At 47.2% G+C, this 13309-nt stretch overlaps 1 protein-coding gene across 1 annotated transcript in view; it reads left to right on the forward strand.

The window, feature by feature from the left end:
- Positions 1-13309, forward strand: part of LOC142082703 (uncharacterized) — a 42632-nt gene that overhangs the window by 17571 nt on the left and 11752 nt on the right. Inside the window, exons 4-10 of the mRNA XM_075151017.1 lie at positions 684-1010; positions 2706-3300; positions 4986-5103; positions 6002-6109; positions 9136-9210; positions 11385-11485; positions 12525-12617. Coding sequence (XP_075007118.1) covers positions 684-1010; positions 2706-3300; positions 4986-5103; positions 6002-6109; positions 9136-9210; positions 11385-11485; positions 12525-12617 — 1417 coding nt within the window. The remainder of the gene's footprint in view (positions 1-683; positions 1011-2705; positions 3301-4985; positions 5104-6001; positions 6110-9135; positions 9211-11384; positions 11486-12524; positions 12618-13309) is intronic.

Genomic DNA, 13309 nt, shown 5'->3' on the forward strand with positions numbered 1-13309 from the left:
TGCACACATGCTGCAATGTTATGCCATTTACATATGTGTGTGTGTGTATAAATATAAAATAATACATAACAGTATATATAGTTGCTGGAAAATTGCACAATCCAGAAGGCAGAGATTGCTTCTATCTCCTCTGAATGGAGCTGCTAAAACATGAAAACCACCACGCATTCTCTGGGGCTTTACTTCCCTCTTGGCTTGCTGGGAGGTGGGGGAAAATTTGGCTCCAAAGCCAAGCGTGAACTCCTTGCCAAGGAAGAACTCAGGTGCAGCCCTGGTGCGTGGGGTGGGTGGAAAGTGATGTGTGCTTCATAGAAACTATTAATAATCAACTCCCTTAAACTGATAGGGTTGTCATCGAAATAACTGGCAGCGCGCAGGGATGTTTTAGTCATTTAGAAAATGCTGGAAATCCCGCTGGCTTTCCCCCAATGCTTGTGGTTAGATCGTGTATGAGGTTTTTGACATTATTTTCCTAGAAGAGAGAGGGATTACATAAGAGGGCTGCCAGCCTATAAAAGTGTCCTCGCTCAGCACGGGCAGGAACCAGGTTAGACTTCTTTGAAGGCAGCTGAAGCCTGTAGCCTCACAGGAAAAAAAAAAAATCTGGGGAGAAATGTCTTCTCTGGGAGATAGCTGCTAAGATCACCTTGCATAGAAGTGTTTTTAACGTTTTTTTCTGATAGTATTCCCAGCTGTACAGAAAGCATCTGGATCTTCTGGGATCATGAGGAAGACGAAGTATTCCTGGGGGGCCTTCACGGGAAGAGGCAGCAAGTGGGAGAAAATGACCGGGGAAAACGCAGGGATGCTGCCCAAGGCCATGCATGAGGAGAGAAAGCAGCAGGAAGCGAAGAGGAGAGGGAAACTGAAAACCATGGCAGGCAAATTGCTAAAGGCTGTGGCTAGTGGGAAAGAGGCGGCGGAGGAGAAGGCTGGCAGTGAGGATGTGGCAGGGAATTTGCTAAAGATGGCAACCAGTAGGAAGGAAGCAGAAGGAGAGACACCTGCAGGTAACCTTGAAGTTCTCTTTGTCTCCAGTCCTGGACCTTCTCTGCCTCTCCCAGCCCTGCAGGCTCTTGTTTTCGTTAGCTTCTGGAGTAGGTGCTTTACACTTTCCTCCTTCCCATCCTTCACCTGAGTTCTTGTCCTTTCTAAGCTGTACGCTTACTCCTCTGGAAACTTCTGTATTTTACTTTCCTTTTGCCTCACAAGTATTTCTCTTTGCTGTTCTTATTTTTATCCCTGCAAAGACTCCTGATGTGTCTTGTGAGAAAGATGATGTATGTGTGACTGACACCCTGTCAGGTGTGGCTGTGCTGTTTTTCCACAGATGGGGCAGGGGAAGTAGGTTGTACACAGGCTAATTGTACCAAGTAAACATTTCCTATGCATTGCTTGTATTGAGGCAGGACGAGTGCAGCTTGCTAGACCTCTCCTGAGCAGCTTGCCCATTGCTTTGCTGAAGATCCTTGCATCAGCCCGTCTCCATTCTGTGTCATGTTCCTCCCTCCAGTCCTGTTTGATGTAATTCTTATTACACAGATGAAGTGTTTTCATAGAGGAAAGTTAGGATACAGGTGAAAGATAATGGACGCTCGTATTCTTTCATTCTTCACTCTATACCCAAAGCTGTATCCTGAATTGATTTCAGAGTCCCACTGCTTCTATCTGTGCTTAATTTTCCCTGGGTTCTCATCAGGTTTGATTTTTCCTCTGGGCTCTGCTCCAGATGCCTTTGGGCAAATCTTATTAACCATTTGTTGCTCAACTTTGTAATCTGTAAAATGCACAGGGAAAAAAATGCAGCTCTGTGCAGCTGTTGTGAGATTATTTTTAACTCTTAGTGGTGGGTTGGGTGTGATGGGTAAGATACTTTGGAAGCGAGCAGCGGTGAAAAACTTCTCCTTCCAGCTTCTGAACTTTAAAGATTTTGTAACTGCCTTGACAGGGTGTCTGGTGATTAGGGCAATGGCTCAGTCACCACAGCTTCTTGCAGACATGGAAGTCATGGGGAGTTGTGTGAATCCCCTTTGCTGAGACACTGCAGATAGGTAGCCCACCTTCTGATTTTCGCCTTTGGGCGAAATAGTACACGTAGTCGTTTGGCCTAGTTAAAAAGCCCTGGCAAAGAGAGGGCCCTGGACTGCACTGAGCAGCCTTGGTCTACGATGAGAACTCGCTGGCAGGAGTGAGACCCTCTGCGTAGCCATGCCAGACTGTGAACAGGAGAGAGGGACCTTACAAGAGAGTTTGCATCACTTTGGTCCTGCCAGGGTTTCTATAGAGAAGACAGAGGATTCCTTCTAGGCTTGACTTTCAGCTGGTGGCTCTTTCAGAAGATCTTTAATGCTTTTCTTCTGGAGAAAAGATACTTTCCTTAAGGAAAGATTGTCATTAATAACATTAATGTATTGCCCATAAGAGGAGGTCTACTGGGATGATGGCAGAAAGCTGCAGAAGACTAGTCTGCAGGCTTAGTTAGCCTGGAGGAGGAAGGACGAAACAAAGAAAGAGGAAAGAAAGTGCTTGCCCTGAGGAAACTAAGAGGTGCTAGTGCTAGACCTTAAGTGAGGTGATCTTGAGTAGGTCCTGAAGATTTTTGGGATACATGTAAAGTACATACTTCAGTACTTGGATATTAAAGTGATGGGTCCTACAGAGGAGTGAACAAACATCAAGTTGTGTTGCTACTCTCTCTATTGCAGAGGAGACGATCTGCGGATTCATTGAACAAGGAAAATTTTTTGAAGCTTGTGATCATATTTATGATCTGGAGCATTCTGGAAACAATGGTGTGGGAAAGTCTGAATCACTTTATACACTACTGGCTGAACGAATGTGGACTGTGGTGGGAGAAGCGCTCAGTGGAAGTGGTAGGACATTCCTGGAGCCATTGCAGTCGGTGGGGGAATCGCTGAAGTGGAAAAAGCAGAAGGAAGCGGAGTGGCTTGGCAGTGGCCAAGAGACGGAGTCTGTTTCCACCTGGAGTCCAAACTTCTGGAGGAAAGATCTGGAGGAAAAACTAATACAGTACATGACAGCCCAGATTCCCCCCTTTGGTTCCTCCAGTAACACAGATGAGACTGCACTAAAACACCACCTGAGTCAGCTGGAAATGACATTTCTTCCCAGCCTGGAGCACAGAAGTGGTTTCTTCAAGGAAGCAGGACTGCTCGTCACCTACGCCCGCTGCTGTCATGCCTCTTTTTCTTCTCACCTTTCCACCCTTACTGGCAGTAACCATTTCAGCTTCAGTCAATGTCTTTTAGTTTATGAATGGGGCCTTAAAATGTACAAAAGGTATGTTTGAAGGACTTCTTTTTCCCTACATTTTTTCTGTGTCTTTATTCTTCAGTTCTGAGCACAATCCCTGCTTCCTGTTAACGCAGTGATGCTCAGGACTCTTGCTGAGTTTAGGCTTGCCCACTGCCTGTTTTATCTTCTGTGCTCTCAGAATCAGAGTCTTTTGTCATTGCAGTACTGCCTCTTTCTAAATCCTTAGTATTGGGCTCAGGGGCTTACCTGAGGTAGGCAGGTATTTCTCTGATGGACTCCTGTTGGACATGCACAGTGTCCTGCTTTCCTGAACAATTTCTTTCCTCGCATTAAGCCTTTTTTAGCAAGGTCCATAATACTCTGATTACTCCACAATAGTTTTCTCTTGCCTTTATGCTCTGTGGACTTCTCTTGTCGTCTCCTTGGTTCTCTTGCTGCTTTATCTGGCTTGTAGTTTGACCAGTTGTTTCCATATTTCCTGCATTAGTGTTCAGATCACAGGAAAAACATATAGCAGATCATTAAATTCCTGCCCAAGTTTGGGAAACGGATGTGGCTTTCCCCACGATCTGAAGAACGACACATCTGGGACCTTTTGGCCCAATGTGAATTCAAAGCCTGTGGTTGTCATCAAAGCCTGAAGCTTTCTTGTGATTTCTTTTTGTATGACAGTGGTAGATGAGGCATTTTATTCTCTGTGTCCATGGTTACTTTGCTACTTGACAGCTCCAATCTACTTATGTCCTAATAGTTTTCAGCCCTTTTGGGTTATTTGATTACTTCCATCCAAGCTTCTCTGTTCCTTGTATTAATTACACTTATAAACCCTTGATTAGCTCATAAACAGTTCATCAGGTGGGCTCTTCCCCTCACCAGCTCCCGAAGGAGGGAGGCAGAGTAGTGGGTACATGCTGGTGCATGCTGTCCTCAAACAAATGGGAGACATTTGGACAGGATGCATCCCTTCTACTGCTGCTTTTATGGGTTTAAAATGGTAAAACTTTGGGTTTAGATAAGAGTAATGGATTGATGAAATATTGAAAACTTAGATGAAATTGGAGGTGAATAATTATATAATGTAAATATATAATGAAAAGCTCAAAGATAGGAAAAATATGTTATATGCAAATGCTGAATTCCTTCAAGAAAAAAAAAAGCAAGAGCCGCCTGTGACTGTGTTAGGGTCAGAATGTAGTGAAGAAAGTGGAAATGAGAAGAGCAGAGATGCCAGACTTAACTATTTGGATTTTCCTCTCTGAATACAGTTACAACCTTAATGAAAGCTCCTGTGTAGATGCAGTTGTCCTGGTATATAGTTGCTTTTCATTCCATTCAGAGAGAATACGTGACACTTGTAAAATTGTGCATCCATGGAAGTGTGTTTGGGTGCCTCTGCCCAAGCCCGAGAAGGAATTCAGCAGCAGGAATGAGGGAAGGGGAGAGGGAAATGTCGAGCAAAAAGTGCAATTTGGGCAGCAAATATAGGAAGAAGGAAAAGAAACAGCACAAAATAATAGCTGGCAAAAGGGCGTGATAAAGATCATCTACCATATGGTGGCTGCCCCGACACTGCAAACACTGCTGGGTGCTTGCAGGGCACCCCTTTTGCTTAGCGTGAGGCCGTGATGCCAAGCAGGGGGTGCCTGGCGGGTGATGGGCTGTGGACCAGCGGGAAAGACCTCTGGCTGAGCTCTTGTTTCTGTACGCAGTGGCAGCGAGACATGTCTGAGACCCAGGCAGACCCCCCAGCACAGCCTTTCCCTTGGTGTACAGTGTCCCGTGTGGATTATTTTGAAGACTGAGGAAAAGTTACTTGCAGTCGCCCGGGTAAGAACTCAAGAGTTTTACCCCAGTCTGTCTGTTTTATTCCCATGGATTTAAAATAAGGAATGCCCTTGTTAAATTAGCTGCTCCCTTGCTGCTGAGCCAGCTCTGCTCAGGTGTGCGTGAGCCCCATGGTCTCCATCTTAGCTGTGTTTCATTGCAGAGCCCAGGTGTGAAGATCCACGACTGTCTTCTGCCAAAGGGATGCTGCCCTGTCCTTGCTTCTTAGCAAAGAGGTGCTGGGACATTTGCAAACCTCTCTTCATCCTGTTGCTGCACCTTCAGAGCTGCAATCTGCTCTGCTCAGAAGCCAATGTATCTGGAGGAAAGGGAGGCTATGGGTGAAATCCACTTCCTTACTGAGGGCCATTTCAAGATGCTGCTCATCTTCTCTCCAGCTGTTAATGAGCCCATAGTGTGCAACAGTTGGTTTTTTTTATAGCCCCTTTGCCTCAGCTGTGCAGATATTGAGGCTGCCGGATTTGTCTGTATGTGGTCCCCTCACAGCCCTCTCCAGCCTGCTGGACTGACACTGCTGAGGTTATAGCAAAGATTATTTCCAGAGCCCAGCACAAGAAACTCTGCAGCTGGTGCACACCCAGGTGCGCACCCGGCACAGCCCTCCTCTAAGGTTGGAGCAGGGCATCCTGCCTTCCGATCCCACAGGTTACCTCAGCGCCAGGGCTGCAGGATCTCTTTTCTCTCAAAGCTCCCCCTTTGAAGAATGCTGTCTTGGCGTGTGGAATACAAATGAAGCAGGGAAGATGCATGGTAGCAACAGGGAGCTCCAGAGGAAACCATGCTGCTCGGAAAACTCAGCGGGGCCTTTTAGATTCAGCTAAAGCCGAAATGCAGCAGCAGGAGTTACCACACTCATCTTCTCGCTTTGCCTTTCCACCAGCCCCCGGGGAGCAGAGGAGGGGAAATTCCATGGCAAACTGCTGAAAGGGAAAGTACTCTAAATTGCAGAGATTTTCCTCAAGACCTGTTCCCTGAGGAGAACACAAAGGTAGTCACAAACATGGGAGTAGAGGTGCCAGCTGGGGACAATATGCTTAAAACCTGCTGATTTCAGTGTTTAACATTAAGCATATTTATGGGGTGTTTATAATCATTACGCTGGAGAAGACCACATGTTCTTAAGGTCTGTTTTCAGCACGTATTTCAATGAAGGAAGTGACTTTACTCAGGGTAGTGCTAATGAGGTTATCTTAGAGCATGTCACTGAGTCACTGACAAACCCTCACAGATGCTGACTAACAGTGATGGAGAATTTAACTCTTTTTTTTTTTTTTTAGTTCCCTCTAATGTAATAGCTGGAGAAAGCTTTTGTTTAACCATGGGCTTTCTGCTTTCCTGATACCCCATGCGCTGAGCAGGCTCACCTAGATCTGGCAGCGGTTATGAGCTCTTGAGCCACACTGCCCTGAGTTGGCTGCATTTTTTCATGCCACCTTGGATCTGGAATTGTTCATAGAGAACAGATCTAGAATTGCTGGAGAGTGTGGTACAGCAGCGTCCCAGCTTGCTTCAAACCTGGCCAGCTTAGGACCAGCTCCAGGTTCAAGCTAATGAGCTTAAGTGGGCATGAGCTGACTCCATATGGAAAAATTATGGATGTCTCTTCACTCAGCTCAGTGGCATAGCTTATAAAACCTGCTTTTCTTTTTCCGGGATAGTCCAGGCCTTCATTATTCCAAATATACAGGAAGCTGCTATTGAGCAAACATCCTGTCAGTTATCTCTGAGCAATTGTAATATATAATTGTGACTGTAAATCACATGGTGCGGGTTTTGCCACTTCAATGGATGACTAAATTTTTCTAAATGAAAAGACTGACCAGAATAAGCCATGGTCTGCTTTGCCTATGGATACCTGGCTTGTCACTGAGAGTGCCAGCCTGGTATCAGTGCAAACTAAAAGCACTTCAAACAGAAATGAGCAATGAGAACTGTGACCACATCTGAAGGTGCTGACAGCTCAGAGGCCACGTGAGGTTCAAAACCACTTCCAAACACCACTGCAGGGAACACGGCCAGCTCTGCATGCAGGCGGCATTCCCTCAGCCCAGACATGTTTAGGGCAAGGGGGCTTTGTGCCTTTTGAGGTTGCAAGGTTGGTTGTCGATCCGTCACCCCTGCCCTTGCTCTACTAGGGAATTTGACAGGAGTGCAAGGCAAATCTTCCAGCATGATGCCAGGGTTCATTCTGATACTGAGAGGTGGAAAACGAACTTTCTGTCCCCTGCTTCTGCAGCCTCAGCTCAAAACTGACTCTTTGTCCAAAAATGGAGATGGCAGGACCAGACATGCACACCTGGACAAAAGCCCGAGGAGGGTTTACACTGACCTGCAAAGGATCACTTGGGTCTGTGTCTTCTTCCCTCCCTCCCTCCCTCCCTCTATTTTTTCAAGTAGACAAAAGGAGGACTGAGAAGTTCACATGCTTTGGAGAATTTGGGCTGGTGACCTGCTGCTACCCAAAGTTGTTCTGCCCACCTGCCAGCTGGCGTGTCAGCAGTGCGCTCCCACTCATGTTGAGCCTCTTAGCCAATTTTGACTGCACTTGATAACGATGTAGAGGTCTTAAGGATGTTAAATTCTTGCATGTTTTAAAATAGCAGCTGGACAGATGAGGGACCCAAGTTATAACTCAGGCCCTTGTATTGTCTAAGAGGAAGCGGTTGGCTGGGCAGTCAGCACCGGCAGGCTGGCCATCCATGGATCTGAAGCTTTTACAGCATGGGGTAACACGTCTTGGTCAGACAGGGCGGGACAAGTAGGAAACTGGAGGTTATTTATGGGCCTGTTTGTTACAGCAGAAATTCTGGTCCTCTCCACGTTGGAGCTTTGGTGCCTGAGGTGCTGGTGTCACCACAGGAGCTACAAACGGGCAAGCTCATGCTAATTCAGACACATTGTCTGATCCAAAGCAACTAAATACTGTGGCTCAACAAGTTATTGCCTTGCAGTTACTAACTAAACACATACTTTGTACCACTGGGGAGCAAGACCTTTGTATTGGCTTAAGCCAACACATTTTACTGTGCAACTGGGGCAGGCTAGAAATGTTTGTGCAGCTCGGCTGGGATGTGTTATCTCAGCAGATCATGTTCACACAATTGCTCACAGTCAGGTGATGGCACTCGGGAGGAAAGGAATTTTTCTTGGGTTGTTTACAACTGCTTATTTGTCTTTAATTAACACTTTTCAATGAGTATGGCAGAGCAGCTGTTTTGAGTATACTTTTGATGAAATTCTTCAGTGACAGCCACAAATTTCCTAATTCATCAGCCAGAAAAGAACAAAGACAAAAATGGAAGGTCAGACTTTACATTCTTTCTATTTCCTTGGAGGAAGATGCAGAAATGAAAGAATAAATAAGTGAGCCAGGCTTTTGAGTTTAAAGCTTCTATAAAGGTCAGATCATGTTTTAAGCAATGAGCCCTTTCTCTGCAGTGTTAGTTTTGTTTTTATGGTCCATTCAAAATAACACAAGCCAGCCAAGTCTTGGGAAATTTCCCATCGTGCAGCCTCATGGGGCTCATCTCTCCATGACAGTAGCTCTAAACACTAACCCAACTCCTCTTTGCACTCACAGGTCCCTGGCTCAAGTGAGGGAATGCTTGTAATTAGCACTGGCTGGTTTATGCGGGTGCCGGTTGGAACGAGGAAGGGTGGAAAATCTCAGCTCCAGTAGCTGGCAGCACAGCGTTGTGTCTAAGCGTTGTTTTGCTGTGTGGGCACCTTCATTTGAGCCAAGCTAACTAGGGAAGACTGTAGATAACCCGAGCTGACACTGGGATGAAAGGAAGCTGCAAATCATTTAAAATCAAACAAACAATGTAGAACAAAACAGAAAAATGTTATTATGTCAGCTGGAAAATGGCCAGGCTTTGGGTTAAACAAGACGGCCAAAAAAATAGAGGCAGAAATTTATCTAGTCCAAATGCATAATGAGAGGCTGGGAAACCTAACTCATTACGAATGCCATTGAATCTCAACTGTTCTTTTTTCTTTTCTTTTAATATTTAGAAGGAAGTAGGGAAAGACCTGAAGGAAGCCTTTGATTTTGGGAAACCCCCTTGTGCAGATGCTGCAGTCATTCAGGTAAACCGGGGGGAACTGAAAAGCTCTCATATTTTGGGGCAGTCGTGTTTTTGCACACAAGTACGTAGGTATTTGGCAAGACCCAGTTTTGCATGTCTTGGGCTAAGCTCAGTGTGTTAAAAGCTTGCAAGTTAACTGCCATACTTAAACTGCACCTGTTTGCTTCCAAACCTGTTTTTCTCTTGTGCATATGTAAACAAAACTAAATTAACTGAAAAAGGATGAGTCTGAGATTAGCTGATTTAATCTGTTGCATTTTCATGTATGCACCTGGATTTTCATACACCCTTTTGGAAAGTCATGGTGTATGTTAACCAGTCTGCTCTGTGTGAGTTCTGCAGAGCACTTTTATAAAAGCAGCAAGAGTTGCCAAGCCATGGCAGGTCCCCATATCTGGCAGCGCAAACGCAGGCAGCTTGCTCTCTGCTTATGTGCTGGGTACAGCTGCGACTGCTGCCCTGATGGGTTAGGCAGCACAAGGGACTACTTCAGAGCGCAGCGAAGCCAAGCGCTGGAAGGGCATCGCAGAAGCACACTGCTGATTTATGAGCAGTACATACCATGGCCAGAGGCTATTTGGATCAAGACCCACAGAAGGCTTAAAATAAATCCTGGAGTTTACATGTGGACTCAAGTGATGCTAGAGATGAGGGGCAGCTTGTGGGCTGCTGTGACTGTATCTTTCTTCTCCACTGCCAACACCCCAGTGGCAGTCCTGTTTCAGGTCATGAGAGAGGGAAGTAGCCCCATGGTCCTTTGGGACAGCAGACAACCTCAGGCAGCCTGTTGGAGGCTGGTGGTAGGCATTGCAGATCAACAGTAGCTGGCCTTCCTTGTGAGGATACAGCTTTACCTGGCAAAACCTGGCTTTTCTGGCCCAACTCAGACCCAGGCACCAAGTGCAGAGCTCACAGAGGCGACTGCTCCCTCCTCGCTTTGCCCTGTGCCTGCTGGAGCGGTGGAGCAGTGATACACTCAGTGATGTACCTGTGCTAGGGTGGCTTTTAGCTACCGAGCTGGCTTTTTTTTTTTCCTGGCTGACAGAGCAAAGGTTTCTAACGGGGACCAGGCCAAAGCCTGGTTTGAATGCTGTGGTCCTTGTATCTGCAACATCTGGCCATGCTTCAGCACGGGTGGTTTTGCTCTGTTGTGCATGTAACTGACAGGTTTGAATGCTCTGGGGTAGGTGATGGAAAAGCCTGGATAAATAGGCAAGCCTTATGAAATTACCACCTCCTCAATTTTCTCAGGCTGACACTTAAAGATCAGATAGAAAATGAACAAGGTGTCATGGAAACTCATCAGCCATGGTTTCCTGACACTTTGGGGTGGCATATTTTATCCTGTCCCTTTGGGTGAACTTTTACATCTGCTGTGAGCAGTGGAAAAACCCATTCACGATGTGAGTCACCCTTTGTCTCTGGCTGACACTTCCCAGAGCGCTGAGAGAGCACAGCATATGAGTCCATCTGTCTCCTTTTATCCATCTGGCTCTCCTCCCCTTGCAAGCTTTTGTTTCCACAGAGCAACTAATGGGCAGCATTAAGTTGCCACCTGCTCAAGCCTGCCCAATATGGGTGGATTTTTAGCTGTCTGGCACAGCCCACCTCCTGCAGGCACCTGGGCCACCCAACTGGGGTCAGTGGGGCGAGACAGGCGCTGTGGGGTTTAACACACATTGCCGTGTCAGGCGTGAGCAGTGGTGGCTGGGAAGATGACACCTGTCTTCTTCAGACATCCCTGGTAGAGACCCTGGCAGAGGCGCAGGGCACACTGTTAGAGCTCCTAACCTTTTTTTAGCAGCTGCACCCAAATTTATCTGCAAGGATGAGTCACATAGAAGCACAGGTGCTACCGCAGATGGCAGGAGCTGCCAGGCTGGACATTGCTAGCAGAGAACATCTGTAGAGGCAGGCTTTCCCCCGAGTGCTGGACTTGACTCCAGCCTGTTGACCGCAATGAAAGCAGCGGTAGCAAAGGTGTAGGATCAGGCATTAAAATCAGACTCCTAAAAAATACTTTTATTTCCACAAGGGCTCTCAAAACTGAAACAGAAGTTGTTGCCTAGAAGGCAGAGGGATTTGTAGCAGGGTGAGGGATGGGATGTATTCCTTTCACTGCATAGGGAACAAATGGCTTTGTCCTGCTCTCCTCTCACGCCTTGAAATCCACAGATACTAACAGAGAAGATGGAGGCTGCCTCGCGTGTCAGTGAAAGCCTGAGCGAGAAGGTGGAAGCTGTGTGCCTGGAGGAGTGCCTGAGGTTCCTGGAGAGGTAGGAGGGATGCTGTTTTCCTCCTTGGCAACGTCTTCAGTGCTCAAAAGAAAGAAATCCTGATGAAGCGACTGGCAATGCTGTGTTCACCCGGATCTGCCATTGCCCCTCTTTAGTTTGATGGCTGTTTCCCATCAAGCTGTTACTGGAGGCACAGCGCTTCGCTGCTGTTTGTGTGCTCAGCATTTGCTGTCGGACTAAAGCTGAGGGAACAAAGTGCACCTGTACTTGCCTGGACAGGTTAAAGCCTTGGGGCATTTTTATTCTGGAGAGGCTCAGACCTTAAAAATAACCAGAAAGAGGGGCAGCCACCTGGCCAGTGCCCAGGCTTGGCCCTTCCTACCCTGACTGTGCTTCCTGGGCATGAAGCTTTCTACTGGCTCCCTGGGAGGGTGAGGAGTTCTGCTCTGTCTTGCTTCTCAGAAGAGGGCAAATGTTGTCTTCTCATCTCCTGCCCTCTTACCTCTTCTTCTGGCTCCCTGTATTTGCTTTTGGCTTTGGGGCATCTCCCTCCCTCTGTATCCCCCGCAGCAGAAAATGCCAGTGCTGCTGGTTGTAGATGAATATTTCAGAAGGAGGTTTGATTTAAGATCCTTGGCCCTTCAAATTATGAGGGGAAGGAAATTCCTATAAAATGGAGTTGTCCAGGAGCCATTTGTGTGACTGAAGCTATGACGAAGCAGTTGATAGACTTTGTGGGTTATTCATACACGCTGAGGTTTTATTCTGCAGCTTTATCGGGAAAGCCCGAGTTGCTTCCCAGAAGCAACAGCAATGGTAAAATGAACATACTGCCTCTCGATCCCTAGCAGTGGCACCCAGGCAGCTGGAGGGCTCTCCCTGTGCCGTTCCTGTGCTCTCTTTCCTCGCCAGCTGGGCAGGACAGAGACTGTCTTTGTCCTGCTTTAGAACCCCTTGGGGAGTGAAACTGTGCATGCTGAAAAGACAAATAATCACAGAATACTTCTCCCGTTTGCTACTGGGCTAATGCGGTATGGAGCACGCTAGCTTAAAGATATGTCTTCCTGTTTTAATTTAGCTATGAAAATGAAGTAAGAAGCTTTCTCCAGCTTGATGGCTGTGCTGGGATCTGCAGCAGCTTACGAATCCTGGAGAACTGCTGCATTCTCAGGTCAGAAACCAGACCCTAGTGGCATGTGGAGCAAAATGAATTTTCTGCTGTCTGATCTTCTTCTAACTCTGCTGTGGGGTTGGCCTTGCCTCCAGCTGGATCTGGTCATCCAACCCCATGCACACCAACCCTTAAGCACGGAGGGAGCCAGCTGTGGTCAGCAAGACCCCTTCAGAGTGTCCCAGCTGCCCTGCAAGGGAGAGGGGGCTGGGACTGCTGCGTTGGCAGCCCGGTACTCCTGCTTCTCGCCTGCTCCCAGGCCCTGAAGGTGCAGGGGGCATAGCCTGTGGTCCACCATCTCGCTCTTCCTGGTGCCCACGACCCTGAGCAGGAGGCAGGCAGCAATGCCGCGTTGCATGCCGCGTTACATTATCCTGGCCAACCCTGCTGTGTGTTGCAATGTGGTTCCTCTCCCTGGCCTGATTCTCCCTCATTAGGAAAGCCTCATAAATGTTGCACTGAGATGCATGTGCTTGCGTGCTTCAAGGTAAGCCCAAACTTAAGTGCTTTGCTGAATGAAACCTTGTTGAACATGCCAGGCTCTCCCTGGCATTGCTAGGAAGGAGGGAAGAAAAAAAGCACAGAAGGGTGTGGGAGGCTGTTTGCACCTATAAGCTAATTTCAGAAGTGCTTGCAGTGATGGAGAAAACAAGATTGCTTCTCTTCTTCCTGTGTAAAATTATCTGGGAATC

Source organism: Calonectris borealis, chromosome 5 (genome assembly GCF_964195595.1).
Source record: "Calonectris borealis chromosome 5, bCalBor7.hap1.2, whole genome shotgun sequence".
Taxonomy (NCBI): Eukaryota; Metazoa; Chordata; class Aves; order Procellariiformes; family Procellariidae; genus Calonectris; species Calonectris borealis.